Genomic DNA, 27642 nt, shown 5'->3' with positions numbered 1-27642 from the left:
GAAATGAATTTCTACAATACTATTACTGTAATTGTACTCTCTGCAGTGTTTAAATGCTTACATATACATACACAGTTACTGTCCCTCCACACATACGACTCAGTTCTGCTTCTATGCCCCATCCTTGTTTACTATTTCCCACCGAGGCTTCTAGACTTCTGATTGGCCAACATTTCTACATGGTTAGGAATATATCACCACCTGTTGCTTTGGCATGTTCCTAGCAGCGTTTTCCTTCATTTCTGCGTTTACGTGTGGACGGGATTATTTTTTAAAACGAAAACGGAAAATCTCCGTTTTCAAAAATACCCGTGTACGTGCGGACGTAGCCTCAGTGACTGCAGTCACTCCAAGTAGGACTGACTGTTTGGGGACAGGTCGCCCTCACTAGATGATCTGTGCAACAGGGGCGGATCTACTGTGGTGGCATCGGGTGGCGTGTGCCACCCTAAAAATCGTTCAGCCAATAGCATCGAAACAGCTTTATTTCTTGTTGCCAGTAGCAACCAAAGCCTATGATTTCACCAGAGCACATTTTGAATCAACATCGTTGGCATTTCAAATTTCAACAAAGGTGTTTGATTCCTAAACTTTGGAAATGGAAAGACGGTGAGAGTTATTAAACCAATAAATCATGAAAAAAATTCTCCAGATTTTTTAAATGTTTTGTAAATTTAAGCATCGAAGAGTTTGATTATTTCTAATAAAAAGAGTGTGAAACAAAATTAGAGTTGTATTTCTAACTGATCCACCTCATGTTCTGTAGCCTTCTGGGTTTTATATTTTTGGGCTACATGCTGGTTTATTATATAGGCTATACAGTACATAAAATCAAAAATGTAACTAGTTATTTGGGCTAAAGCCAATAAGAAAGTTACAGACTATGTTTATATGAAAGGTGTATACTTACTGCATTTGATGTATTTTAACCATATATAATACATATTACAGAATGTAAAACCTGTACAAGGGTAAAGAAATGGCTTTGATTTTGCCACCCTGTTTGATTCCAGTGCCACCCTAAAAAGATTTCTCCAGCTCCACCCCTGCTGTGCAGTCACCTTTAAGTTGAAAGTGCTCACCCAGAGGTTGAGGCTGTTATGTGCTAAACCTCTGAACACGTAGTTGGTCACTGCTACTATTTCCAGTGAATCACTAAAGGTGAAAAAAACAAACAAGCAGGTTGCAAAAACCAATTTTTCTTAGTCTTAAAGAGGCTTCAGTCCTGTTTTTATTCTAGTGTGAGTGAACCAAATCAAGTTTGAGTTGGGTGCCTGTTACAATTACTGTTTTCTTAGATCTTTTATTTTAACAGCTTTATTTCCTGTGACATCTTTGAATATTTGATTCATGTTGGTCATTCTAGTGATGAGTTTCAGTGTCGCATCAATAGTTTTTGTTTTGTGTCGTGGAAGTTTAAGTTCATTCCTCCTTCTCCTCCACTTTTCCCTCTTCTTCGTCTTCAGGTTTAGTTTGAGTCCTCGTGTCTCCATGTTCAGTATGTTTCCTATTAAAATGTAGTTATTAGAAGTGAAAGTTTGCAATCAAATCAAAGCATATAATCTTAACCTTGTGAGAGCTAAGTCATCATATGATGACATTAACTCTACACTATCAGAACATGTATTACTGTTTTTACATTTTTTGGCAACTCGGAGACACAAAGAAATAACTACCCTTACATGTATCAAATATATTTACATTTTTCCAAGACGTGGTTAGAGTTGAGGTTCTCATCAAGTTATTATTCTCGCACCAATGTGCCAATTCCTGTGAACCCTGAAACGCAGTAGAGGCAGATTAATGATGGGAAATGTATTTATTATTGAAATAAAATACCCATCCTAGTCAGATGGCAAAATGTGAAATGAAACGTAATTTATCCATTTGTATTCATGAGCACGAACTGTCATGAACTGTTGTGTGACAATCAGCAAGATTTTAAATCTCACGTATTTTCAAAAGGAAGTATATTTCATGTCTGCAACACATATGTGGTCCAGACAAAGCGGGGACGTGCCACCAAGAAAACCGAAGTTTAGAAGAAGCGGCAAGCATTGCATTTTAACACAAGCAAAGATCTTTTTTAAGCCTAACCGAGGCACTTTTGATATCCAAACCAAACCAAGTAATGGATTCAATGGATTATTTATTAAAAATAATAAAAAATGATGTGTGGCTCAATCTCGGGTCCCTGGTGTGAGCAATGAAATGATTTATTTTATGTTAATGTCAGTTGGCAGAACAAAAATCATATTCAGTGACAGGAAAAACTGTAAAATTCAAATCTATAAATTAAAGGTCGCAACTACCTGCTGTGAGACTGTGTGGGAATATCACAATGATACATATAAAAATATAGCTGGTATCATAAATTACACCGCTGGGTCACTTGAAGGAAACCGAGCACATCTAAACTTAAGAAAGAGCAGCTTTTTAAACTTTTCTCCTTTCTAGCTCTCCGTAGTTGTGAACATACACGTGTTCATGGTTTTACACAAGATCCTGTGCAGCAGGAGGGTCTGTACCTTACAATGTAAAGCACCTTTGGGATGATAGTTGTTCTGATTTGGCGCTAGATAAATAAAACTGGATTGAATTGAATAGCAGCTAACTGAAATTAAAACGTGTTTAGAAAAGACAACAGGAAAGAGTCATAATTCACATTTTGGCAGTGAAATACGATAAATCTTCAAAGAAAAAAGACCCACCTGTGTTAGAGACATTGCTGCCTTGCAGTGTAATGTTATACAATCTTTTCCCCTCTGATTCCTTCATGCTTTTCATCAGCGGGGATCTCCTGAATCCCTCCTCAGCTGTGCTCATTGCAGGCTTGATGATGCAGGTTTGGTTGTTCATAGCATGCAAAGACAGAAAGACCTGTTTGTCAGGTAGAAGCATATTTTTGCCATTTCTTGATCACATGACCAGGCAGGCATGTTGTTTACTGTCACACAAGCACCTGATGAATTTCTGGTTCCTTGCAAGCTTTGACTTGAAGAAGAAAAAAAAAAAATGAACAAGGAAACCTTGGGATGGGAAGCCAACCTATTTCTTTGATAACCAGTGTGAGATCGGCTCAGACTGAAGCCAGTTTTTCACCCGGATGACAGATGGAGAAAGTCTGGCACAAATCTCTCGCTCTGCACATGTTTTTACTCTCCAAAATGTCAAATAAGAGACACTGATCAAAATCGGTCTTAAAAACTAAGTCGAGGAATTAAAAAATATTGAAGTGCAAATCTATCACATTCACAACAGAACAATTTGGTTTTATATCGTTTCTAGAAATATGGTAGTGATAAATAACATCAACCCATATGCGTAATGGTGGATTTACTGGCTGAAGGTTTGCGTGCATTGGAGGATTTGGCGCCATCTCCTGTGGTAGACTTTTATTGTGAAATTCAATACCAGTTCATTAAACGCTGCTAAAAAATAAGTGCTAGCACATGCATGCTGTATATTTGAAAGATTTAGAATACGTGTAATAGACATACACGCTTACTTACTTAGAAATGACAGCAGTGGGATGAAGAATAAAATAAGTACATTATAGGCAATTATAATAAATGCTAATTTAGTGACTATAATTTATGAATGTGTGATCCATAGCGAATTAACTGAATAAATAATTATGTAAAGTCTAATTAAATCACTCCGGAATATTTGTTTTGTTATTTCAAATATTCCAATCATAATTAATAAACCCCTATTTCATTTTTAATATCACTAATGAGTGTAATCTACGCTCCTAATAACAATAATTAAATGTGAATATCAGACTTACTGTTGGCTCATGATGGACATTTAAGAGTAAAAGCAACACACATACAGATGTGAAAAATGAAGTACACCCTCACTGTTTGCATAAAAAGTAGTAAGGTAAGTAGAAGCTGGGTCCTGCTAATTAATTCCACCTGATTATCTGATCACCAGCAAATGTGAAAACATCTATAAAAGCAGCAGTTTGGGCAGTTTTGCTGGTGAGGACCATTCAGGTATGACACAGAGAAAAGACATCAGCAATGATCTTAGAAAAGCTGCCCATCAAACTGGGAAGGGCTATGAGGTCATTTCCACACTGTCTGAAGTCTACCCCATCAATGCAACTTGAACCTTGTCTTTAGAATCACATAACAGAGCTTATTTAATGAGGATAACATATGCAATGAGGGGCAGTTCTCTGTTGATGCCAGAGGTTGGAGGAGAATACCCAGACAGCTTTGAGCTGACGGGAACACAACAGCAACTCAAGTAACCCTTTGTTACATGAAGTTACGCAAAAGAGCATCTCTAAACAGACAACGCATTGAACTGTGAGGCAGATGAGCATTAGCACAGACCTTCCCAAAGTGTGGGGCCCGCCCCCTAGGGGGGGCGCAGAGCCATTACAGCCATTACAAGCAACTTCATTCTAAGCCAAAGAGTAGAAAATATGGTGAAGCATATCTTCCCTTTGGTTTCACCTGCACAAGTGCCGAGGTAGGTCTCCCCTGCAGAATTGGGTTTCCCTGTGTCATTCCCAACACTGGTGACTACTCAGTAACAGGCTCCCTCCATGAAGCGGTGTGGGGTCTGTTTTTGTTTTTGGTGTATGTGGGCGCTGTGCTGGCCCCTCCGATCAGGTCTAGAGGTGACTCAGAGCTGTGAAACTGTGAGATGAGTAACAGCAAAGTAATAGTGACTTTAAAACTGAGGAAATCTGACCTTTGACTGGACCATTTGTTCTTTTTTCCTTATTACTATTATCCCTATAAGCTGTAGTTTACGATTATATATATTATATACTATAACCGCATATATTATGACTTCGTTATATAATTACCTGTGTGTATAATAATAAAGACAATGTGATGATGATGAGAATTAGAATAGGATAATGATGATGGTCTCAAATTGTTTTAGTTTTCCATTTTTTTGCTTGTCTTGTCTTATTTTGTCTGGCTCAGTTGTAAGTGTAGTAATGAAAATTAAGCAGTTTGAAAAAGAAAATTAACATCACTTCATTCTTCTGTTTTCTTAGCGTAGTCGAAGAGTCTGTCAATCTTCACTTGGAGACGAGTATATTGTTATTGAAATTACTGCCAGATCATCTGTGCCGTTAAGATCTTCCATTTGTGCAAACATCCTCCGTTGGACGCAACGTGGACGGTCGCATGTTGTTTGACACCTCAACCAGTCGATGGTAATGAAAAGCAGGAGCGGCGAAAGGTAGGAGCGGCACCAGCACCGAGGAATTGAAGTGTTGCGTTTGTGTTTTTGCCAACACCGTCTACAGAACTTTTAACTGTAACTGTGACCACCAGGTGGCAGTATTTAACCAGCAGGTGCGTGGCATGTTTTCTGAAGTGTAAAGTTTTTGGTCTTGATGTTTCTTCTTTTCCTGCCATGGTAAATAAGAACATGTTTTTAATTACTTGGTTAAAAAAAGGTTACACTGACTCACTGCTCCATCTTGTGGTAAAAACTGGTATTACACAAAAGTAAACTGGAGCCCAAGTTCAGCGTGACTTGACATTTCTTCAGATCGATAGATTTTTTGACAAAGTCACAGCAGTTATCGTTTCACATTCTGATAATAGTTTAGGTGAATGTTGCAGGAGATTTAAAATAAAATAATTCTATGACTGAAGTGCTGTGAAAATGTGTCAAGCTACCCCTTGTTTCTTTATATTTCCTTCCAAGGTGTCAGACATTCTTGAAATTTTTAAAGTGGTCTTGGGTTGTAGTTCTCCACACTTTCTGGTAGTCTTTCAAATTTTTTCCCTGGACACTGACTGCTTTTTCCCACACCTTCAGTCCAGTGCCTGTACTTGTTTGTTCCGCTCCTTATCACTTAAGCAAAACAAAGATACCCAACTCAAGGGATGAATCAGTGGTGTCTGCACACAGCAGATAACTTGGCAAAGAATCAATTTTGAACTGTATCTTTAGGGTCACAAATTTCCAAATTTTTCAGCTGAGTCTACAAAAATGTCACAGATAAAACAGTTTGGCAGGCAAAAGAAATGCAATTTTACATTAACATGGTGATGCAGAGATCCCAAAGAGCTATTAGCTGGAAACTTAGTGACAGAACAAAAGAAGCACTTGCAGGCTTAATAAATTATCTACAGCAGATGAACAGTGTGTGGAAGTCGTGTCCTTAAGGAGAAGGAAAAACCACTCTTGCAGAGACCTGACACAGGACCTGAGATCGGCATCTGGCCCTTCAATCACACAAGCTTCATCAGAAATGGTCTCAGTGGAAGGGTGGCTGTCAAGAAGCCATTCTTAAGGAGGGGAAACAGGAGAAAAGGCTGTGGTAAGTCAAATTACACAAGAACTGGACTGAAAATCAGGGCAACAGGTCAAATGGCGGGAATCCAAATTTTACATTTTGATTGAAATCATCGTCAGCGTGTGCGGAGGCGGTCAGGCTGCTCAGAAAGTTCAGGCTGTGTTGAAGAATAAAGGTGGTCACACCAAGATATCGAATTGTATAAACTCGGTTTTTGCCTGATATACCGTAACGCCACATTTTTCAATAAATCACTGCACATTTTTCCACTTTTTACAAAGAAATGGCTTGAGACTTTTGCCCAGTACAGTACCTTTAATGGTCAAAAACATATGGGTTGTGACTTGAAGAGGGATATGCCAGAAAAAACAGTTTAAAAAGCACTCTGACAGTAGTACTTCACTGTGTCTGATATCATTTCTATGCTGCTTTTACATGCTCAGCAGGACGGTTAATTAAAGCACAATGTTACCAAAACCTGAACCTCATTTCAGCTGCAGTCATATCAACATCAGTAAAGTTATAAATGATTTATGGGTCTGGATCTTGGCTTTTTTTGAACAACAGCAGATGTAGATAACAAACCATTATGTTGCTCTTCTACCCGGTGCTGCTGAGCACCGCCTGTAGTTCCTTTGTCCTTTTAATCACAGCTTAAAAACTTATCCAGGAGTGTCACGGGTCTCCCGCACTGACACGTGCACGGACAGAAAATTAAAACCCAGATTACAACAAACATACAGCGCAGAGTGGAAATAAAAACATAGATAACATAAAAGGAAACCTCTTCATCCTCCCTGCACAGTTGTGACAGCAGCCAATAAAACAGCTCCTTTACGAGATTTACCAGCAATGCAGGAGCACATCTGGGCCCGGTTTTCCATATCGGCTCGCCTGAAACAACCTGTTGCATAACCCGACTCGCATTAAAACCTTATTTATACAATGCGAACCCATTAAACGCATAATTTCACATACAGAATTAAAATGACAGCACTCAGACTTACTTTACCGCAAGCCCGCGTGTCTAATTTATAGATGAGTTATACCATTATACATGTACGTGAATAAAAGCCACATGTTAGAAATAAGACGTCTGGAATCATTTCCTTTAAAGGAGAGAAAGAAAATTACATTTTTGTGGAATAATTCGAGGGGTGTAGTGACCACCCTCAGCTCGGCGTTCCTGCTCCAGTCGGGCTGAACGCCAACAGCGAGTCATTCACCGCCGTCAGTTCATTATATTTGTTTTGAGCCAGCAGCACCGGGCGAGCGGGAAACGTGATATTCCGCTTGGGACCGATTCTCTCGTGGCGATAGAGCAATTTTACTCGTTTAAAAAGTAATAATTCACAGCGTTCATCATTGCATTGGCCCCGTGGTCCAGTGGTCATCTGAGAGTGAAGTTACAGAGATTGAGAGACAGTTTGAGACATACATTATTGCACAACCCAGTGAGTATACACAGCTGTGAACTCTGACATACTTTTACAACACACACACACTAAGCCCGACTGTCTGGCTTTGTGTGTGTGTGTCTTCAGTGTCTCGTTACATCATAAAACATCATATCTGAGGAATTTTGAGCCGTACTACAGGCCAGCTGGGCCTGTTGTCGTTTCTCTTCATAATTATGCTGAAAATGAAATCGAATGTTTTCAGTCATTTCAGTTCTGAATGTCACCCAAAAGTCAAACTTCCTGCTGCAAAAAAAGAACAATTTGCAGCAAATGACGTCACTTTGTTATCAAACTTGCGAGGTTTAAGTTATCAGCCATCAGAACGTGTGATTTTTTGCTTTTAAAAAAGCCTAACTCACAGCAATCAAGTAAAAAAAACGCACTAAACGGTCTAACGTTAAAGAAGAACTGTTTCATTTCTTGTCACAGAAGTCTGTTTGTTTATCCTGTAAATTACAGGCTTTAGATTGGGAGCAGGGCAGCTGGAATATTTAGGCCTCTGAGGGTTAAAACGACCCAGAGAAAATGCAACTGATGGCAGGAAATGTTGGAAATAAGCCACAGATTATCCTTCAGCACGGTTAAGCTGTGGCTGTGTCGTTTCTTCTTGCACTTCTTCTTAAACTAAATAAAACGTTTTTTCACCACCTCGGCTGTGTTTAAAAAAAACAAAACAAAATAATAATAATTCAATATTTAGTATCCAGTGTTTTCTCAAGTCTGAGTGTTAATATGTATATTTTATATCGTTTTCAGAGGAACTTTGCTAATAAAAATCAAAAAGCATACCTGACTATGATAAATATCAAACCTTTGATTCACATTTAACTGATTTGTACTTCTTAGCATCACTGAGATCAGATATTAAGATGAGAACTAGCAGGGATGCGGTGACCAGACATGAGAAAATGTCAGTGAAATTCACAAGTTTGCACATTAGCAGGTCCAGATTTAAATGTATCTTTAGTTTGAGTGACTAAAGTGGCTACTAATGATACAGCTGACTGCGGCTGACATTAGAGGGATAAATTAAGCCTGAAATATCCCCTAATCACTGACCGTCAGCTACAAAGTGGCGTACGACAAGGTTTTAAGTTACGACTCAGAAATTAAACGGTTTTAGCGGAAGTTGAAACCACACACAGGAGCAAGCTTGTCATTTTTTACGACACTCACGGGGTTATACACCATGAATCTCTCCCCCGTGGCAGACTGTAATCATGCAAACTCTACGATAATCTCCTGAGGTATCTGAGGGTTACAACTGTGCTGACTCAAAGCATTTAAAAGCGGTTTTTTAGTAGCCACATGGTTTGGTGGTTTCTAATCATCAGCTACTCTACTCACCACCATTCAAGTTCTAAGGTCCCCATTTTTACACAGTGGAGTAGATCCAGAGAGCATTGCAGAAAAGTCCAAATGGTCAGAATTGGACTCCTGGGGAGCAATCTAACTGATCGCTGCCTGAGGAGGCGACCTTGAAGGGTTAGATCGGCCCAATTTAAACCAGGTTTGACTTTTGACTTTTATGGGCGGAGCTGTGGAGCAAAAATACCGCCGTGTAGCTGTGCATCTGGCAGTGATGATGCCGAATTATGATAATTTGCTTTACTGCTGAGTAAAACAAGAGCCGCTCTTAGTTTTCCTGTTGCACTGACCCACTAACTGACAGCAGTAATTATACTGTGGGCCAAAACTGCTGCAGCGTTAGCCGTTTGTTTTAATGAATCACCTGCCAGCGAATCACTGTTTTATGCTGCTATGGCACAATGTTTTAAGCTTTAGGGGTTTTCAGCGAATATTATTGTATAAAGAAGTTTCTTATATGTTTATATTTGTAGTTTTCTACTCGTTTCCATTTTAAAACTAATAAATAAAGTTAATAAGTATAAAACCTGTCTTTATAAGTTTGCCATTAATTATATAGATGTTTCTATATAAAAACTTTCTTTGGTCACAGTTGCTTGAAGACGTTTTGGTGTCAGGACACACTGAGGATGTGCGGTGGCGTGTTTGATTGTAGATTTATAGGTCCAGTGGTTTTAAACTTTAATGTGCTAAACAGACGCCTCCGCATCGACACAGTGGATCCAACCTTTGACCTTCTTGGCTCAAGCTGGGATGTTTTAACAGCTATGATCATGTTTTTTTTTCGAGTCATCCCAGATTTCTGCCCCAGTTCATCTTTCATACCACAAAGTGGAAACTACGATTTTTTTTCCTACAGATTTTGGTCCAGCCAGCGGATGTAGTTGTTCATGCTCCTCCGTCCCACGCTCGACATCATCGGCAGATACGCAAACACCATGCAGCCGTGAAAGCCGTCCTCATAGTGGTCACTGGTCACCGTGACGCCAGCGTCCTGCAAACGTCTGGCGTACATTAAGCCGTCATCCCTGAGCACGTCAAACTCACAAGTCATCACGTACGCCTTAGGCGTCCTGCCCAGAACGCCCTGCTCCGCCAGCAGCGGCGACGCCCTCACGTCCGTGAGCCCCGGCACCTCGCCCACCACGCCAGGTGACCCGGTTTCTTTAAGCACCGGCCGGAAGTGCTTCCTGCGCTCAGTCGGCAGCAAAGCGGTCCAGTTCAGCTTCGAGCGAGTCTCGGCGCTGATGCTCGACTCGTCCAGAGAGCTGTGGTTGTTGGCGAGCAGGAGAGGCTCCAGGGAGGTGTTGCCGCCCAGGTACTGCAGCCAGAAGCGAGCCATGACGGGCCTGTAGAGGATGGGCACGGCCTGGTTCTGCTGGTAGGATGGGGTGTGGAAGTCGAGCGCCTGCAGCACGGGGTAGATCAGCGCCTGGACCTTGAACTTCACCTTCAGGGTGTCATCTGAGCTGAGCTGTGGACACACGCAAGCTTTAGATTTTAGTTCAGAGGAAAAACACTCAGAAACACCAGATTTCAGTCCTTACATAAAATATTCGGTGGCAGCTTTTTGCCTGATATTTAAAGCCCGACCAATTTTCTTTTTTTTGACTGACACCAATATCAATATAGGCCAATGTTTTTTTCTCCTTTCAGAAATAGGAAACATTAACATTGATTTCTGTGGATTCTAAGATAATGTGATAACGCATGTTTAAAATAAAGTTGTTCTACAGGCGCTGTCGCAGCTTACTCGCTTGCGCTCTTCCCGACCCTGCACACTGTAAATGCTCTGCTTTTAGCAGGGGAAGGGCACTTTAGGACAAACCTGATTCAAACTGTCCACATGCTGCCTTGTGTCACCTGTGTAATAACTCAAGCTGATGAGGTTAGTTTCTGAACACAGCTGGTGTCTTCTGACAGTTTCCACTGTCTCCGCTGTGATAGGCTGGTTAAACCAGGCTGTAATGATGTCAAGGAGTGAAGGAGGACGTGCAGAGGGTTGGTGGGACAGAACTGGATGTGATAGAGGCGGACGACCCACTGTGGCACCCACTCAAGGGAGCAGCCAAAAATAGAAGAACACTAAGATGTGCCCATTGCTGCCCTTTACACACAGGGTCGCTTACACCAGGTAATCATTTCAAGAGATAAACAAACAGAAACGTGTGTATTCTGCGTAAACAGAAAGTAGAAACAGTAGCAAACTACCCCAAAACTGCTTCTCCTTCTATGTATGCATTTGTTTTTCTACCTTTTGCGCCACAGCAGCAGCCAGGTTTCCTCCAGCGCTGTCTCCCGACACACACACCCTCTCGGGATCGATGCTGTAGTGCTCTAAAACCTCAGTGGACAGGAAGGCCCGCGACGCCGCTATTGCATCATGGTACTGATCTGGGAACACGGCCTCTGGAGCAAGACGGTAGCTACAGCAAACGGACAATTTAACATGACAGCAATATCATACTCAGGTGTTATAATGACGATAATTAAAAAAATAGACAGAAAAAGCTAAAACTGGAGGTAAAAATGAACATCTGTTATATTAAATGTTGACTTTCTTTGTGTTTCACAGAATATTAAAGTTTTAAATCCTTCATCTGTGATGATACTCCTGAGCTAGCTGCTGGGGTGAACAGTGATTTCAGTAGGTGCTTACTGCAGAGTCAAACAGGCTGAGCTGGGCCTGGTTAAAGGCTGTGGCAGGGATGTAGATGGGTTTAAAGGCAGAGCTGGGCTAGACCAGGGGCTCTGCAGTAAGCAGCCTTTCTGGCAGTGCTGAAGAGGAGAGCATATGAAGATGGATTTGGATAAATAAGAAAAACAAAAGGAAGAATCCAAGTCCAGAAACTCTCCATTAAGAGGAGAGAGTCACCAGCGGGGGCAAACTGATTTGAAAGAGTAATCTTTTCCTGTGTAATCTTTCTCATGTCAAGGCAGGACAGAAACTTCATGGGGATTTTTACCAAAAGGGTAAACTAAAATAACAGAAAAGTAAATTTACACACACCCCTTAAATATCTGTGAGTAAATGGGTCTTTCAAATACTGACATCAGCCTAGAGTGGCACAATCGGTACATCTTTGACCATAATCTCATCACAAGTTTCACTGATGTTTTGAGCACATTCAGCCACATCACATGGCCTTCAGCTAAACCACGTCCATGATAAATGAACAGACCCGAGTCTGTGCGGCAGACTGCTGCAGACTGTTTCCAAGGTCACAAACGGGCCTTGATGCTAAACATGGAAAAAAAAAAAAAACTCTTGAAAACTTTCACCCAGTTTTCCTCCTTTGGGAAGAGTTTGAAACATGCTGTCTGAAAACGTCAATAATTGACTTTCAGATCAAAATGAAACAATCAGCTGTCATTGCTACGATTGGCTAAACAACAAGAGAAAAGCATAGCTTGTTGTCTTCAAACCTTTTACATAAAAATCCACCACCTGCAGCTTCAATGTGAGGTTTGTTCCTTCTAGATTCACGTGATCGACGCCCAAAACTTACTCAACTGACATAATGACGGCATCCAGGTCCTCCGCCATCTTCCGGCAAAGATGGTCATAGGAGCGCATTCCTGTGAAGCACATAAACAGTGACCGATGCTGAAGTTCCAGTAAGGCTACAGTAATATATTGCAAATTCATTTTAGGCTTAGTTGGTATTACATTATACTCGATACCACGAGATTTAGAAGTCTCAGCATTCCTGGGCAGCAGAGGATGACTCATATGGCTGCTCGTATAACTTCCTGTAGTAGTAAAGTCTTTGGGAATATGACTTTCAGATCATTTGACCTGTGACTTTATGACTTTATTGATTCAGTCGTTTGTTTCGACTCATAACGAATAAAAACTTAAGTTATTTCTGTAAAATACTGGAGGTAGAAGCTACAATATGCTCACAAACTAAATACAGCAAATCTTTAGGCAATGAAAGCACCACACACCGAATAAATGAGGCTCAGTGATGATGACACGGGTATGAAGATGATAGCATCTTCATACAAAAATGAACTTTAGCCCAAAAAGAAAAGCAGCGTTTGCTCCTAATGTGAGAAAAAAGTTCCCCCTTCATATAAGACTGTGTTTAACAAGCTGACGTTGTCACAGTGAGATCTAAACACTGAAACCAGCAGAAAAATAGGCTTAAAAACAGACTTAAGTTGATTGGATTTGTTTAACCGTCAGCAGCTTTACGGTTGTCTAAAGCCTCTTATGCACCGCACTCACGTCCGCTGCCGAGGGCCCAGCCGCCACCGTGGAAATAAATAACTCCTCTTTTCAGCTTCTCCCCTCCGATGGGATGAAACACCCGGGTGGGCACGCCTCCCAGCGCGGAGTCCGTGACGTTCACGGCGGGGCTGGAGCGAGCCTCAATCACCTCCACCCAGGACACCACCCGGTTCAACACGTGGACGCGGTGGCACACGCCCATCGCATGAGCTACATCACTCTGGAAATTTTAAAAAAAGAAATAACTTTTATATTTTGTGCTCAAGGAAATTTTTTCAAGTACTTTTTGCAGTTCTCTTCTGTGGATTCTGTTGGTCTCCATCACAAACATTGAAATATTGCAGGTTTGCAGTTGAAACTATGATAAATCCCATAATACTGATGCTCAAAGCTGGTTACAGAACCACGATTTCGGCTTTAGATCGTCACACTTGGACTGAGCATGCAGGGGGTTAGCACAGGGTTTGCCTACACGACCTCATCTGACACTTTCACCAGTCTTAAAAGATTTTTTAGGTTTAGCTACAGCTCTGCTCTGAAGCAGAGCAGATCATTAGTTAAGCTTGTGTGGCACCATTCGCCTATTCCCTGAAATCAGTTTACAGTGTAACCCAATAATCATTCCCACCATCAGGCGCAACGATTGTCCTCAAACTACACATCCAGAAAATTTTAATCTGGACTTTTTGTGCGGTTGCAAAGAGATTTAATAACGCATTTTTGTAATAATATTCACAGTTTTCTAAGGGAAATGATTTCGTTTGAACTGGAACGCCACAGGTTTGGGGTTGCAGTCTCCAAAACACAAAGAGAACCATTTGTCTCTTTGTGCTCAAAGTGACGAGACCTGAAGGTAAGAAACCAGCAGGGCGTGAAAACCTGTTCAATGTGGGGAACACGCATGGAAACTCGTCACTCAAGATGTGGGCGTGTAAACTGTGTGGTGTTTAATTAAATATGAAGCATTGCAGGTGAGCTACAGCTAAGTGGCCTGCCTAGTTAAAGGTCCTTTTTATGTTATTCCCTGAATACAGATTGAAGGACTGTGGCTGATTTGTACTTTTCCATTGATGGAAAGCCAAAACCTGTTTGGTCAGTGCCAATATTTTCTGTATGGAGGAAAAACTCTAATATATATAATATAGTTTATAATTAATTTCCCTGGAAAAACTGTCAGGATCAGGTTAAAATCTGCCAAATCCTATATGCAGATTTATCAACAACCCTTTGTGAAAGAAGCTTCATGCAGTAGTTCTGATTCTACTGTGAAAGTTCTGGTTTACTCAAGTATAGGACAAAGTTTCCCAGATAAGGTGAGGTGAAAGTCTTCAGATTTAGTCTTTGCCAATGTGTTGAAATGGTGACGACAACCAGCCTGAGGAGGTGTTATTGCTCCGTGTCAGTGAGTCACCAGCCCTGAAAAAATGCTGTGGTTAGTTGGAATCTCAAATTCCAAAAATTTCCCCTTACAAACCACTTATAATTAAATAATAATAATAATAATAATAATAATAATAATAATAATAACAAATATGAATTTTCAAAATTTTCACACCGTTTAATCAAAAATTAAACCAACAAACTCCTTGTTCTGTGTAAAGAACAAAACAAAAAACAAAAAAAACCGAAGTTGTTGCTGTGCATTATTGCACTAATGCTCACTATAATCATTCTGGCCAATATAGTAAACAAATAGTAAACAAAATTAGTAATGACTAAACAAATACATAAGGAGCGTATTTAAATATGAGTGAAAGAGATGCGCTGAAAGGCAAAACGAGCATAGTTTGGGAAAAAAAATGCAGCACAAAAATCAATATTTTGTTTTAATGATGGCTGCAGTCAAGTCCAGCCACCTGGTGGGATTTTCTGGGAACATAAATTGCAAAATTTGCATTAAGAGTTTTTCTCTCTGGATCCCGTTCAGATTTAAGACTGCAATCAGGACAGAGAGAGCAAATCTATCTTAAGTGTCATATACAAGGATTCTGTAGTAATGAAAGAACAATGAATGAATGCATAAACAAGAAGACAGAAAGGCCATCTTAGTGATGAAAGCAAGCTTTAAAATAACCCCAAGACTTTCTAAAACTTCTGGGTTTATCCTCTCAATTAACCTGTTGAACCTATGAACAGACTTAAGTTAGTTGTATATTTTCTAGTTACCTTTTATTTCTCGTCCCATTTCTGTATTTGTTTTGTTTTGTTTTGTTTTTTGTGGTTGTTGTGATTTTGTCTTGACGTTATCAATTTCAGTGTAGAGTTAGATCTTTTTAATCATTAGATTATAGTAGGCATTCGTCAAAGGCGAGATTTTAGAAGGTGAGAATAGATACTGGCTGAGACTAAAACCATATTTTTTTTCTTGTTTAGATTTGGCTTTTACAGACATTTTTATTTTGGCTCATTCGTCATACCAGGCTTTCATTTTAACCAGGAACTTCCTTCTCTCTGCACGACCTCGGATCTGCTATAAAATAAACCCTGATTTTCATATCACCCGTTCACCTGCACGGTTTCGTGCTTCAGGTGTTGTGATCCTAACAGCCCTGTCTTTCCTCGCATCAACCTGCCCTTTTCTGCCCTCCTGTCAGTCATCAGTCAGCTCTCACCGCCTGCATGAAGCTCCGGAAAAGCGCGTCCAGCAACATCAGTTTCCACGGCTCGCTAACTCCGCTCGGTAGCGGCAGGTAGACGTAGTAGGCGGCCGCTGACAGCAGCACGGCTCCGGCCAAACGGAGCCTCATCGCGTCCACGGTTGAAACGAGATTAACCCTCCCACACGGTCCTGAGCGGTCGCTGCCTCCGCCAGAGATCGACGAGAATGGGAGGAATGACCCCGGCTTCAAAATTAAAGCTCTATGCAGAGAGCAGGGATCTTTTCACAAAGATAGGACGTTACGCTGGAAACATACATCTTATTTTGAAATGCTTCCTAAGGAAGTAGCTTAAGAATTTCGTAACATTGTTGCATTTGGGAAATGTAGTCCGTTTGAGCTCCGATGGTAAACCGAAATAAAATGCTGAAATAAAACTGCGACATTTTGACAAATTTAAATTCAAATGTTTTCTTTTCGTGTCAGTTTTGGTCAGACTTATAGCTATATTTGCAAACATTTTAATCTAAACGTTAAATAGAAATGTCAATTTATTAAGTATGAATATAAATTAAAATGGTAAATCCAAATATGACATTATAAATATTTATGTAAAATATGTAGGAAATTTAAAAAACTAACAAAAATTGTGACGTGTAAATAAAAGTCATATACGCTTAATATAAATAAACAATTTGAATTTTTAAATATAAAGTATACATTTTAAATCACAATTTGAAAGTATTCTATGCATTTTACAAATATATTTTTTTATAGTTAAATGTAAATATTAAATGCATATTTTAAATTTAACATGTTTGTATTAAAAATAATGCAAATATAAAAATATTACTGTAAACATTAACAGTTTGTTTTAATAATTAAGTGATGAATCTAAATACTGAAATTTAAATGTTGTTGATGATGTGTTTTTATTTGTTCACAATGGTAAATAAAATATTTAAAATATCAAATAAAAATTAAAAATAAATATGCATTAAAATTAAATTTTAATTTATTAAAATACTGATTTTAAAAACAAACAGATATTAGATATAAAAATATATTAAATATAAATATTAAGAAATCTGAACACTACGCAGGTCTGCTTCATTTCAAACAACCCTGATAAAACATTTGAAGAAAGCTGAACTGAAGGTTGGCAGAGTGTTGCTTAAATCTGCCTGCAGTGCCTCATTGTGCTTCGCTGGTTTCTTAATTAGCTTCACCTGGCTTCAAGTAGTCACACAGCTGGCCAATTAAGCAAGAAGGTAAGAAAATAAAGTTTTGCAAAGAGTTTCTGACTCACTGTCTGTTCATTAGTTTCTAGGTCCATAGTTTGGTAGCAGCTGACAGTAGTGTCTGTCTTTGCTGCTTCCTGTAGCTGAAGCTATGATGTTTATATTAAGGCAAGCCTTAAAGAAGTTTTTTAAAAGTTAAATCAAACATATTTTTAATGCCGCTATTAAAGCTTATAGTCTCTTTTGTCTAGATGGTTGCTGTTGTTCTTGCTAGCTGTCAAAAGTCATCAAGAAAATGGTAAGCAAATAAAATTTGATAATTTTATGCACCAACATTTTTGTCTAACATATTCCAATGTTCTCTCACAGATCAAGAATTAGCCCATACGGATGATCAACTGGATTTAAGCGTTTACTTTAAAAATGAGACATTAGGGACCAGTGGGATACTTGATAACTATAATTCAACCTTGAATGAGAGTAACTACAACACAACAGTAACAGTGGATTATCAGCCTGAAGCCGAAACACTGGCACAAAACAGGTCTTTGCCAGATCTCCAGTATTCATTAAGTAATACTGAACCTCCACTAAAAGAAGTGGAGTCTGGTTTTCAGGTACAGGTGCTCCAACAGCAGCGTACCTTCTCATCCAGGCAGTCACAGGAGCCCCAGGTGCCGCCACCTACCTCCCCACCCAGTGAGACTACCTGCCCATCACAGGTGCTCTTGCAGGTGCCAATGCCGCGTAGTCCTCCACTTTGGCAGCTGGAGGTACCACAGCAGCCCCGTTCTCCACTCAACCGGCTGGTGGTGCCTAAGGTGTCCCAGGTATCCCCAGAGTTCTACTCTCCATCTCAGCAGCTGTGGGTGCCAGAGAAGCCTGGTTCATCACACCAGCGGCTGGATTTAATCCAAATGCATCAATCCCCTCTCCAACAGCTACAATTTGCAGAGGTGCGCCAGCAGCCTAGAGCTGAACTCAAATGGGCACAGGTGGCTCAGGCACCCCAGCAGCCTGGTTCGGCCCTAAAGTGGCAGCAGGTACCCCGGCCAAGTATCCGGCTCCAGCAGCCGCAAATGGCCCACTGGCCCCAACGGCCACCCTACCAGCTCCTGATCCCTCGCTACCAGGCCAAGTACTCACATTACCGGCCCATGATATCCCGTTACCGGGAAAGGCTGCTAGGACACCGACCCAAGACTCCGCTCTTTCGGATCAAGCATCTTCGACACCCCCAGCAGATCAGATATACACGTTGGAAATAAGTTTTTCAAGCAGACTCATTAAAATTATGATCCAAATCTTTTTCTTTTTTTTTTTCTTCTCCCCTCAAATTTTGTAATCAAACTGTCTCCGCTAGGACGTTATAAAAGTAGGCGGGGCAACATCGGGGGACTTTTGTGTTCAACATGAATTTCTTTCCGGCGCAGCAGCTAATAAGCATGTGGCAGCAACACTAAGAGAAACATTGGGGAAGGTTATCTAGTGAAACCTCTAAGATCATCCAAGAGTTCAGATGTTACTTTCCTGAACTCACGATTTCTGTTTTAGGCACTGCAACATTGAAACACTGTTCTGACCTTTCAAAGTAAAATACAGCTACTGCTATAATTATTTTGCTATATGTGTCTATTTATTTGTTGAAGAGCTCAATATCTAGTTTAGCGTTAAGCTAAACTAAATCCCTATATTATCCCCTATATTGTTACACCATCTTTGACAAAGGCTGCCAGCATAATGTGTGCCCCAAAAGGGTTTTTGCAATATTTCCATTGAACATATCTTAAAAATTCCATTCCACAGCACATCTACTCCATCACACTCAGAAGGCTAAGAACTGCTTCTAACTTGTTTTCTTTAAAACATTGGATCAAAGTAGATACTGTTCACCTGGCAGACCTTTATTGTGTTTCAATGTGTTTTCTAGGAGTGTGCAAAGTTCACAGGGTTGTTTTTTTTCTTAGACGTTGGTGCTTTCTGCTTCAGTAAACTTTATTGTAACTCTAATAATGCAGCTTTTACAATCCCCTCCACTAGAGGGAGCACTACTCCGTATCTGTAAACTTCCGGTTACAGATGCGCTTCCCAACCCCCTGAGCCACGGTCGCCCCACGATCAGCTGTGGTAACCTGTAAAGTGAGCAGGCTGTCTTTTCTAAGCTATATGATATTCTTAAACTTTTGCAATAAATGAAATAAAGGAGATTTTTAGACTAGTACACTTATTTAATGTGTTGTTTGTTTGTTAAGCTAAACCTACTTTTTAATGTTTGTAGCAAAGGAATTTCCAAACTTTGCAATGATTTTATTGATAGAAATCATGTTGATATAGACATAAAGCCAATGGCGGAATACTTCTGTCAGCTGCACATATATTCTTTTAGCAGAATTAACCTTCATAATTTAAACTCATACTATTTGGAAATCCAGTGAAAATATTTAGGCTTCTTTAAGAACAAACATCTAAACCAATCAGCAGCTCCAAAAAAATTCAGCTGCAGGTTTTTCACATTTAAGTCATCTGAACAGCATCTGCACAATGGAAGCTGCTGAAAATGATTTGCAAAGAGTTGCAAAATACCTCAAGGTCCTTTCCTGGTGTCATAGTGAGCTTAATCTGCTCTGAAGTAGAAACACCTGTGGTCACCTAATCAACAAGATAAAGGGTAAACCTTTTAAAGCTTTTCGAGAGCTCAGGTTCTTTTGCTGGTCTCCTGGTTTGGTAGCAGCTGACAGCAGTAGCTGCTGGGTTTGTGGGTTCTTGCTGCTGAAGCAATGAGGTTTTCATTAAGGCAAGTACTAAATAGGTTTCTATGAAGCTAAAAGTTTTCAGTTAGAGCTTACAGACACTTGTTTTCTTTAGTTGGCTGTTGTTGTTGTTACTTCTCACTGTTGGAAGTCATCAAGCAAACGGTAAGCAAGTTAAATTGCATCACTGGTGAATTGCATAGATTAAATATTCTTAAAGGTTAACAAACTGCTTTTTGCTGGATACCAACCAGATTCAGGTAGTCGTTACCCCAGAGTGAATGCTTCATGGCGCAGCGAGTCAAATGCTGCTTATACTTTAACCCTGAATGCAAAGGCAAGTGATCCTGGCACAACAGTGAATCTAACCGTGCAAGTCTCTGCCTGATAACTAGTTTTATGCACATCCTCAAATGTCACAGGTAGTGAAGTCTGGTTTGCAGTCACGGGTCCCCCGGCAGCAGCATAAACCTCAGGCACCCATTCAGCGTGTATGCTGGCACAGCTCAAAGGCTTTGTGCTTTCCCCAGAAGGCCCAGCAGTTCACCAGTGCACCACAGCTTCCCAGACAGCAGGTTGACTCCCTATCTTGGGCAACCCAGCCAAAGTGGAAGCCTTCCTGCCCGCCCAAGCACTTCTGCCAATCCAAGGAGCCTCTGGTGTCCCACCGGCCTGGTTCTCCACTCAGGCTGCCTGGTTTTCTGCCCCAGTGGCCCCAGTGGTCTGACCGTCCACTTTACCAGCTTCAGAGACCTCACTATCAGGCCAAGTGGCCACTATACTCACTCCAGATGCCTCAGTACCATGCAAAATGGCCACACTACCAGCCTTACTACCAGTCCAAGCGTCCACACTACATGACTGTCTTGCCCATCTACAGGGGGAAAGTTATTGGTCTACCCAGGCAAGCAACTCCAGTATCCCCACCAGGTGAGTTACTTCTAGAAAGTTAAACTTTTTAAACAGTCCATATTCTGCTCAACCTTCATCTGGGTGAGCTCTTCTTACTGGCTGAGTAACAGGAGTGAATTTTAAGTGGGATTTATTTCTTTCAGGCACAGAACGTGGTGCTAATGTAATAGCCACACAAAGGGACCAATGGTCATGGAAAACGATTAATGAGATAACTGGTTTTCAATGGCCTTTATTCATGAATGTTTTCTCTTAGGCACAGCAATGTTGAGCCTTCTGAATCATTGTGCGGACCTTCCCAATTAAAATAACTTTCATCTTGACTCTCTAAGCATTTACTGAATGATTTGGTAATAAAGTTTGACAAGATGTGTGTATGATGCCAACACAATGCTTTCCTTCTGTTAAGAGTTACAATTTGTAGAAACTTGTATACAAAGCAGATTGAAATTTTACACTGCAGATAAGAGATGCTGTGGAAGAGCTCTCCCCAAAGATAATTACTAAGGATTAAATACAGAGTGGTTTATAAACACAGTGTGAAAGGTGACTAAAAATACTTGGTGCATCATGGGAATCCCCCAGAAACTATTGCAGCGTAACAAAGGAAGGTTTTTGGTTCACCTGATCCAGCCCCAACTATATGCTATAACAGAAGTTTTAAGCCTATTTTTGAAAGTAGAGATGGTGTCTGTCTCCTAAATCCAAATTTGAAGGTGGTTCCACAGAAGATGCGCCTGACAGCTGAAGACTCTGCCTCCTGTCCTACTTTTGAATACTCTAGGAACCGCAAGATTCTTTGTCACATTGTCATACAAGTACAACACACAATGAAATGTTCTGAACTGCTCCTTTGATCAAGACTTAAACAATAAGTAAGGTTAAACTCTGGAAATGTACATTGTGCAAATGGAATGTTAAAGTGCTTTCTGCCTTATTAGCATGGCAATTTATTGACAGAGCAATGCAGGGACCAGTGTAATGTACAACAGCGAGCAGGGTAATATAAACATAAATGGTGTAGCAGCGTTTGATATAACAAATCAGATATGACAGTGAAAGTTCTGGAATGGGACATAAGGTCGTAGGACTTGGCCTGAGGATAGAAGCTCACTGATAGTGGGAATCACACACGTGCTCTATTGGGGTGATGCAGTACTATAAGGTCTTTAAGATAAGACGGGGGGCTGATTATTCAAGACCTTGTATGTGAGGAGCAGGATTTTAAATTCGATTAACAGCGAGGCAAGGAAGAGAAAAATTTGATCTTTCTAGACCGTATCGGTGCTCTTGCTGTGGGTTTTGGATAAACTGAAGGCTTTTAAGGGAGGTTTTTGTTTTTTCTTACATCCTGATAATAATAAATTTCAGTAGTCCACTCCAGAAGTAATAAATGCATGAACTAGCTTTTCAGTGTCACTCTGAGATGGGACAGTTTTAACTTTAGAGATGTTGTGCAAAAGGAAGAAGGCAGTCATAATTGTTTAATATGTGCATGGAAGGACATGTCCTGGTCAAACTTCACTCCAAGGTTCCTCACAGTGTTACTGGAGGCCAAGGTAATGCCATCCAGGGTAAGAATCTGGTTAGATACCATATTTCTAAGATTTTCAGGACAGAATACAATAACCTCAGTTTTATCTGAATTAAGAAGCAGAAAGTTAGACGTGATTGACGTCTTTGTCTTTAAGACATTCCTACAGCTTATCTAAATGGTTTGCGTTATCTGGCTTCTAGATAAAATTGGGTGTCATCTGCAGAGCAGTGAAAATGTATACTATGCATCCTAATAATACTGCCTAAAGCAAGCACATATAACGTAAACAGAACTGTTCCTAAGACAGCTGATTCAGATAGGTCAAGATATGTCTTTTTACTTAAAGGTTTAACAACTGCAAGCTTGAAGACCTATGGTACTAGTGGCCTATTAGTAGAGATAGGCTGACATATTTAAGATTGAGGCATTAATTAATGGAATGACTTCTCTGAGCAGTGTTGTGGGAAAGGGGTCTTTGGGTTTCTGCATACATCCTTGTATGTATGATACTTTGATGAATATGTTTTATCCTCTTAAAGCTCTTGAGAAATAATTCATTTTTAAGGGCCCCCAAACAACAAGAACTAGTTAAAACACAGTTTATAACAATAAATACCAGAATAATAGTGACCAAAAACTAGTAATTGACTATAAATAAACAGAATAAAGTATCAGTGATAGAACTGTTAAATACATAGGAACTGGCCCAGCCTGACCTATTATGCTTTACAAAAAAAACAAAAAAAAGGTTTTGTGCATACAGCACCGTGTAAAACAGTAGAATATGGCTGTATCCCAATTCAGGGTCTGCAGCCTTAAAGGCCGCATTTTAAGGCCGATTACGTCACAGCGACAGCGAGGCTGTCCCAATTCAAAGGCTGCTCGAAATGCAGCCTCAAATGCGTCCTTCATTTCCCTGAATTTTAAGGATGTGGCGGTGTAGACTTCGTGGCCCAAAATATCCCAGACTTCATAGCGCAGCAGTGGGCGTGGATAATTTTGCCGAAAACTTTTAAAAGTACTGAATAATATGTCACTTATTTATGTGCAAATGTTGAATAATGAAGAAGATTAAAACATTACTGTTGGCCACAGTGTTTCCTAATTAGCTACACCTGCATACAAACAATCACACCTGAGTCCAATTAACCACCCATGACAGAGAGGAAAAATTTTTAAAAGGGCTGCACTGGCCTGGCTGTGTTTTTCAGCTTCTTGATTTGGTAGCAGCTGAGAGAAGTGGCAGAGTTTGCTGCTTCCTGCAGCTGAGACCATGAGTTTTTTATTAAGGTAAGCTTTTAAAACTGTTTTTACTAGTGATGGGTAGATGAGGCCTCGTGAAGCGTTTCAGCACATTCCCCAAACTGTATCGACACTGTGTCGACAGTTTTGCTGTTTTGCTCCATACTGACACCTGCTGGACTTTAAATATCATTGCAGGCAACTTACTTGAGACTCACAACAGACACTGATTCAATGACCTAGTCATACTTATATGCACTGTATACACTGTAAGGTATTGTACTTTCCATGGAATCATTTTATATCTTCTATATCACAAATATTGTAGACATCTTTAAAATATATTATGAATGACATTAAGTGTAACTTAAAATGAAAGTATTGTGAATGTAATATTACCCATTTGACTCAGAGTTTATTATAAATTTCTATTCAGAAAATAGGTTTATCCTCCGCAGAACAGATGCAACATTTAACCTGCATAAAATGAAATGAATAATTTACACTTCAAGTCACATGACTGGGTTTTTTTTTGTTTGTTTGTTTGTTTGTTTTTTCTATTCTGAAAGATTACACTGAAACAAAGACAGACAAACTATTACCTTATTTGCAGTTAAAAGATCAAAATGATTCCACACAGCAGAAACATTTCTTTTTCTTTCGGGCTCCATTGTGTTATGGAGAGATGTGTATTATTATTATTTTTTTTTTTTATCTTTGCAAGAGTAATTTTGTGTTTTGTTTTGTTTTTTTGGTGGCGACTCATTCCGTTGGCAGATGCGGATGCGGTACCTTTTAAACACAGTTTGGCGCGTTGGCAATGAGCGATACAGCAGCTGTATCGATCACGTGACTTTTTCTTAAAGCGACGCACGGCAAGGCATCGCTAGGGGAGCTTGATACATGCGTCGGTGCGTGAGTGTTGCTGGACCCATCACTAGTTTTTACTAATATCTGTATCAAACCATCTCTTAAGTTGTGTTATTAAAGCTTAGAGTCATTTTGGTATTTTGTCTAGATGGTGGATGCTGTTTTTGTTAGTTGTGGGAGGACCTCAAGCAAATGGTAAGCAAACACACCATTGCATTTTGTAGACTTAAATTTTTGCTTAAAAGCCTATAACACTGTCCCTTTTGAAAATCATGCAGATCAGAAGGTGCCTGTTGCAGATGATCGATTGGATTTAAGTAGTCTTAACTCTGGGAATGACACTTTGCATGGTAGTGAGACATTTGGAAATCATACCTCACCCTTGAATGCAAAAAGCCACAACACAACTATGTCCTCCACTAACCAGTATCACCCTGAATCTGAAACCCTAAAACAGAATGGCTCTGTGTCCAAAGAACCAAAGCCTGATGTTCAGCCCCTACCAAATCTACGGGCATCTCAACCACGTCAGCGCAAACCCAAGCAGTCACAGGTGCCCCAACAACAACTAAAAACTTCCTGCCTACCCAATAAGCAGCCTTCATGCCGACCCTGTCCACCCCAGGGGCCTAGCTGCCGGCCCTGCCCGCACAAGGAGCAGTCTGCCTGCCGGCCTTGCCCAACCCTGAGCTGCCAGGTAAAGCAGCCCCAAAAGCCAGAGTTGTCAGAGCATGTTGGTAAGCCAGCACTGCATCAGCCTCAGGTGCATCCACCCAGTGTGCCTAAGGAGAGCAAGCAGACAGTTTTGCATCCACCCAGTGTGCCTAAGGAGAGCAAGCAGACAGTTTTGCATCCACCCAGTGTGCCTCAGCAGAGCCAGCAGACTGGTTTACATCCACACCATCTACCCACTCCATCTCAGGTGACAATGCACACTGGTTTGCATCCACCCAGTCTATCTCAGGTGACAATGCACACTGGTTTGCATCCACCCAGTCCATCTCAGGTGACAATGCACACTGGTTTGCATCCACCCAGTCCATCTCAGGTGACAATGCACACTGGTTTGCATCCACCCCAGTCTCTCTCAAGTGACCCAGCAGTCCCATTTGCATCCACACCATCCACCAAGTCTCCCTAAGTCGAAGCAGCAGACTGGTTTACGTCCACATCAGCCACATCAGGTTCCCCAGCAGACTGGTTTGCATTCACACTCTCTGCCTCTGGCAACGCAGCAGAAGGGTTTCCCACCCCTGCATCCTCAGCCACCACAGGGCCCTGCCTTTCTGCCCCAGCACCCCCATCCACAGGTTCCCCAGCAGGCTGTCTTTCCATTCCTGCACCCCCATCCACAGGTTCCCCAGCAGACTGCCTTTCTGCCCCTGCACCCCCATCCACAGGTTCCCCAGCAGACTGCCTTTCTGCCCCAGCACCCCCATCCACAGGTTCTCCAGCAGACTGGTTTGCATTCACACTCTCTGCCTTTGGCAACGCAGCAGAAGGGTTTCCCACCCCTGCATCCTCAGCCACCACAGGGCCCTGCCTTTCTGCCCCAGCACCCCCATCCACAGGTTCCCCAGCAAGCTGTCTTTCCATCCCTGCACCCCCATTCACAGGTGCACCAGCAGGCAGTCTTCCCACCCCTGTACCTCCATCTGCAGGTGCCCCAGCAGGCTGCCGTTCTGCCCCTGTACCCTCAGCCTCAGCCCATGCCTCAGCAGACATATTACCAATTCAAGCAGCTTCTGGAAGTCCAATGGCCCAAACGGCCACTCTACCAGCTCCAGGCCAAGCAGCCACGCTACCAGCCTTTCATGTCACACTACCAATCCCGATTGCCAAGCTACAGTCCCAAGGTGCCACTGTACCAGGCCAAGAAGCTTCAGCACCCCCTGCAGATCAGATACCAACATTTCATAGCTTCATGTCGGTAAGCCACCCACACTGGCACATCAGAAAACAAAATGCGCAAAATCAATGAATTTATTGTGGGTTTCTTTCAGGCACATCATCCTTGTTGAGGGGAGCAGGGCATGTATAAAAACAATAAGGCAATCCTAAGTTTCAAACACTACATTAAATCTATGCCTTTGATTTTAGGAACTGCAGTGTGGAACCTGCTGGACTACTGGACTGACCTTTCAAATGAACATTTAGTTTGTGCTTTGTACTCTTGACTACTAAATGTTTTGTATGTGCTGATCCGTTTGATGCCAAGTTTCTGAGCACCTTTGAATGTTTTAAACAGGAGTCTTGAGGTCTGATTTAGCTCATGCGTTTTGTTTTTGGTTTTTGTTTTTTTTGTTTTTTTGGGGGGTTTTTTTTTTTTGGAATAAAAATAAGCCTGTGCAAAAAATAATCCACATCAACCAACACACCAGTGCTTTTCCCAGACTTGTAGAAATTATTTTGTAAATGGTGAAAAGCTGATACCAAACAAGTCTCTGCAGTCTTTGAGAAATGAATGTTGCATCATAACTGTTGTGACACATGGGGATTCATGGTACCCACATCCAGTCTCTTTAAGATTTTCTCTATTTTATGATTGTGGTTAATGGTTCGTAGAACTTATTTAAATGTATAAAGGTCTTAAATTAGTGCACCTGTTTAGTATAAGCTTGGTGGGGTAAGTGGGACCAGGTGGCCAATTTCCCCATAAAGCAGCCAAACATTTAAAATGTAACTATAGGGAGGCAGCACGCGCCCAAGAAGCTACTGCAATCTCCCAATTTTTGCTCAAGCTGCAAAGCTGCTGGTGTCTGCTTTCCAGGTACAGCCTAAATACTAACCAAATCTGAAAGAGCACTGGACAAAGATGGGTGTGTGATTAAAATTTGCAGATTATTTTTAATCCCTGTATTCTCACTGCAACACCGAAGATGCTTAGTTTTTTGCATTTGAACCACTGTCATCTGAACTTGTCACATTAAATTAATATAAAAAGTACTTTCTGCCTTCCTGCCACTTAATCTGTTTTTAGAAATAACACACATGCTAGCTGCACTGCAGTGAACTTGCTGTGAGGTTTCTACCTAAATGTATTGACACACAGGCACGCAGGCTGTTTAAACATAACTTGAATTCCTATTGAGTTAATTACTTTAGAAAGGACAAACATAAGTTACATCTTGTACCGATACCTCTT

At 40.9% G+C, this 27642-nt stretch overlaps 4 protein-coding genes and 1 long non-coding RNA gene across 5 annotated transcripts; 3 read left to right on the top strand and 2 right to left on the bottom strand.

The window, feature by feature from the left end:
• Positions 1-298: 298 nt before the first annotated feature.
• LOC120741107 lies at positions 299-3183 on the bottom strand. The gene is made up of 3 exons (XR_005697552.1): positions 2712-3183; positions 1702-1779; positions 299-1507 (listed from the first exon to the last, which is right to left on the bottom strand). It is a non-coding gene; the product is annotated as an uncharacterized LOC120741107 (long non-coding RNA).
• A 3401-nt stretch (positions 3184-6584) lies between these two features.
• On the bottom strand, positions 6585-16444 carry LOC120741387 (neutral cholesterol ester hydrolase 1-like). Its single transcript, XM_040044262.1, has 5 exons — positions 15961-16444; positions 13346-13568; positions 12621-12690; positions 11366-11537; positions 6585-10585 (listed from the first exon to the last, which is right to left on the bottom strand). Exons 1-5 carry the CDS (start codon positions 16093-16095, stop codon positions 9965-9967), a joined length of 1221 nt encoding a protein of 406 aa, XP_039900196.1. The 5' UTR covers positions 16096-16444; the 3' UTR covers positions 6585-9964.
• Positions 16445-17230: 786 nt separating this feature from the next.
• On the top strand, positions 17231-19213 carry LOC120741473 (putative uncharacterized protein DDB_G0294196). The gene is made up of 3 exons (XM_040044407.1): positions 17231-17354; positions 17438-17484; positions 17556-19213. The coding sequence occupies exons 1-3, from the start codon at positions 17338-17340 to the stop codon at positions 18452-18454; spliced, it is 963 nt and encodes a 320-aa protein (XP_039900341.1). The 5' UTR covers positions 17231-17337; the 3' UTR covers positions 18455-19213.
• A 644-nt stretch (positions 19214-19857) lies between these two features.
• On the top strand, positions 19858-21171 carry LOC120741474. The gene is made up of 5 exons (XM_040044408.1): positions 19858-19980; positions 20052-20101; positions 20191-20273; positions 20359-20866; positions 20992-21171. The coding sequence occupies exons 1-5, from the start codon at positions 19964-19966 to the stop codon at positions 21102-21104; spliced, it is 771 nt and encodes a 256-aa protein (XP_039900342.1). The 5' UTR covers positions 19858-19963; the 3' UTR covers positions 21105-21171.
• Positions 21172-23544: 2373 nt separating this feature from the next.
• LOC120741547 (bromodomain-containing protein 4-like) lies at positions 23545-26431 on the top strand. The gene is made up of 5 exons (XM_040044526.1): positions 23545-23675; positions 24646-24692; positions 24776-25107; positions 25138-25461; positions 25853-26431. Exons 1-5 carry the CDS (start codon positions 23659-23661, stop codon positions 26429-26431), a joined length of 1299 nt encoding a protein of 432 aa, XP_039900460.1. The 5' UTR covers positions 23545-23658.
• Positions 26432-27642: the final 1211 nt, after the last annotated feature.

The sequence above is a fragment of the Simochromis diagramma genome, unplaced genomic scaffold (assembly GCF_900408965.1).
Source record: "Simochromis diagramma unplaced genomic scaffold, fSimDia1.1 OVJJ01000602.1, whole genome shotgun sequence".
NCBI lineage: Eukaryota > Metazoa > Chordata > Actinopteri > Cichliformes > Cichlidae > Simochromis > Simochromis diagramma.
Note: the sequence above shows the minus strand (reverse complement) of the source record. Positions and strands in the feature narration are given on the sequence as shown.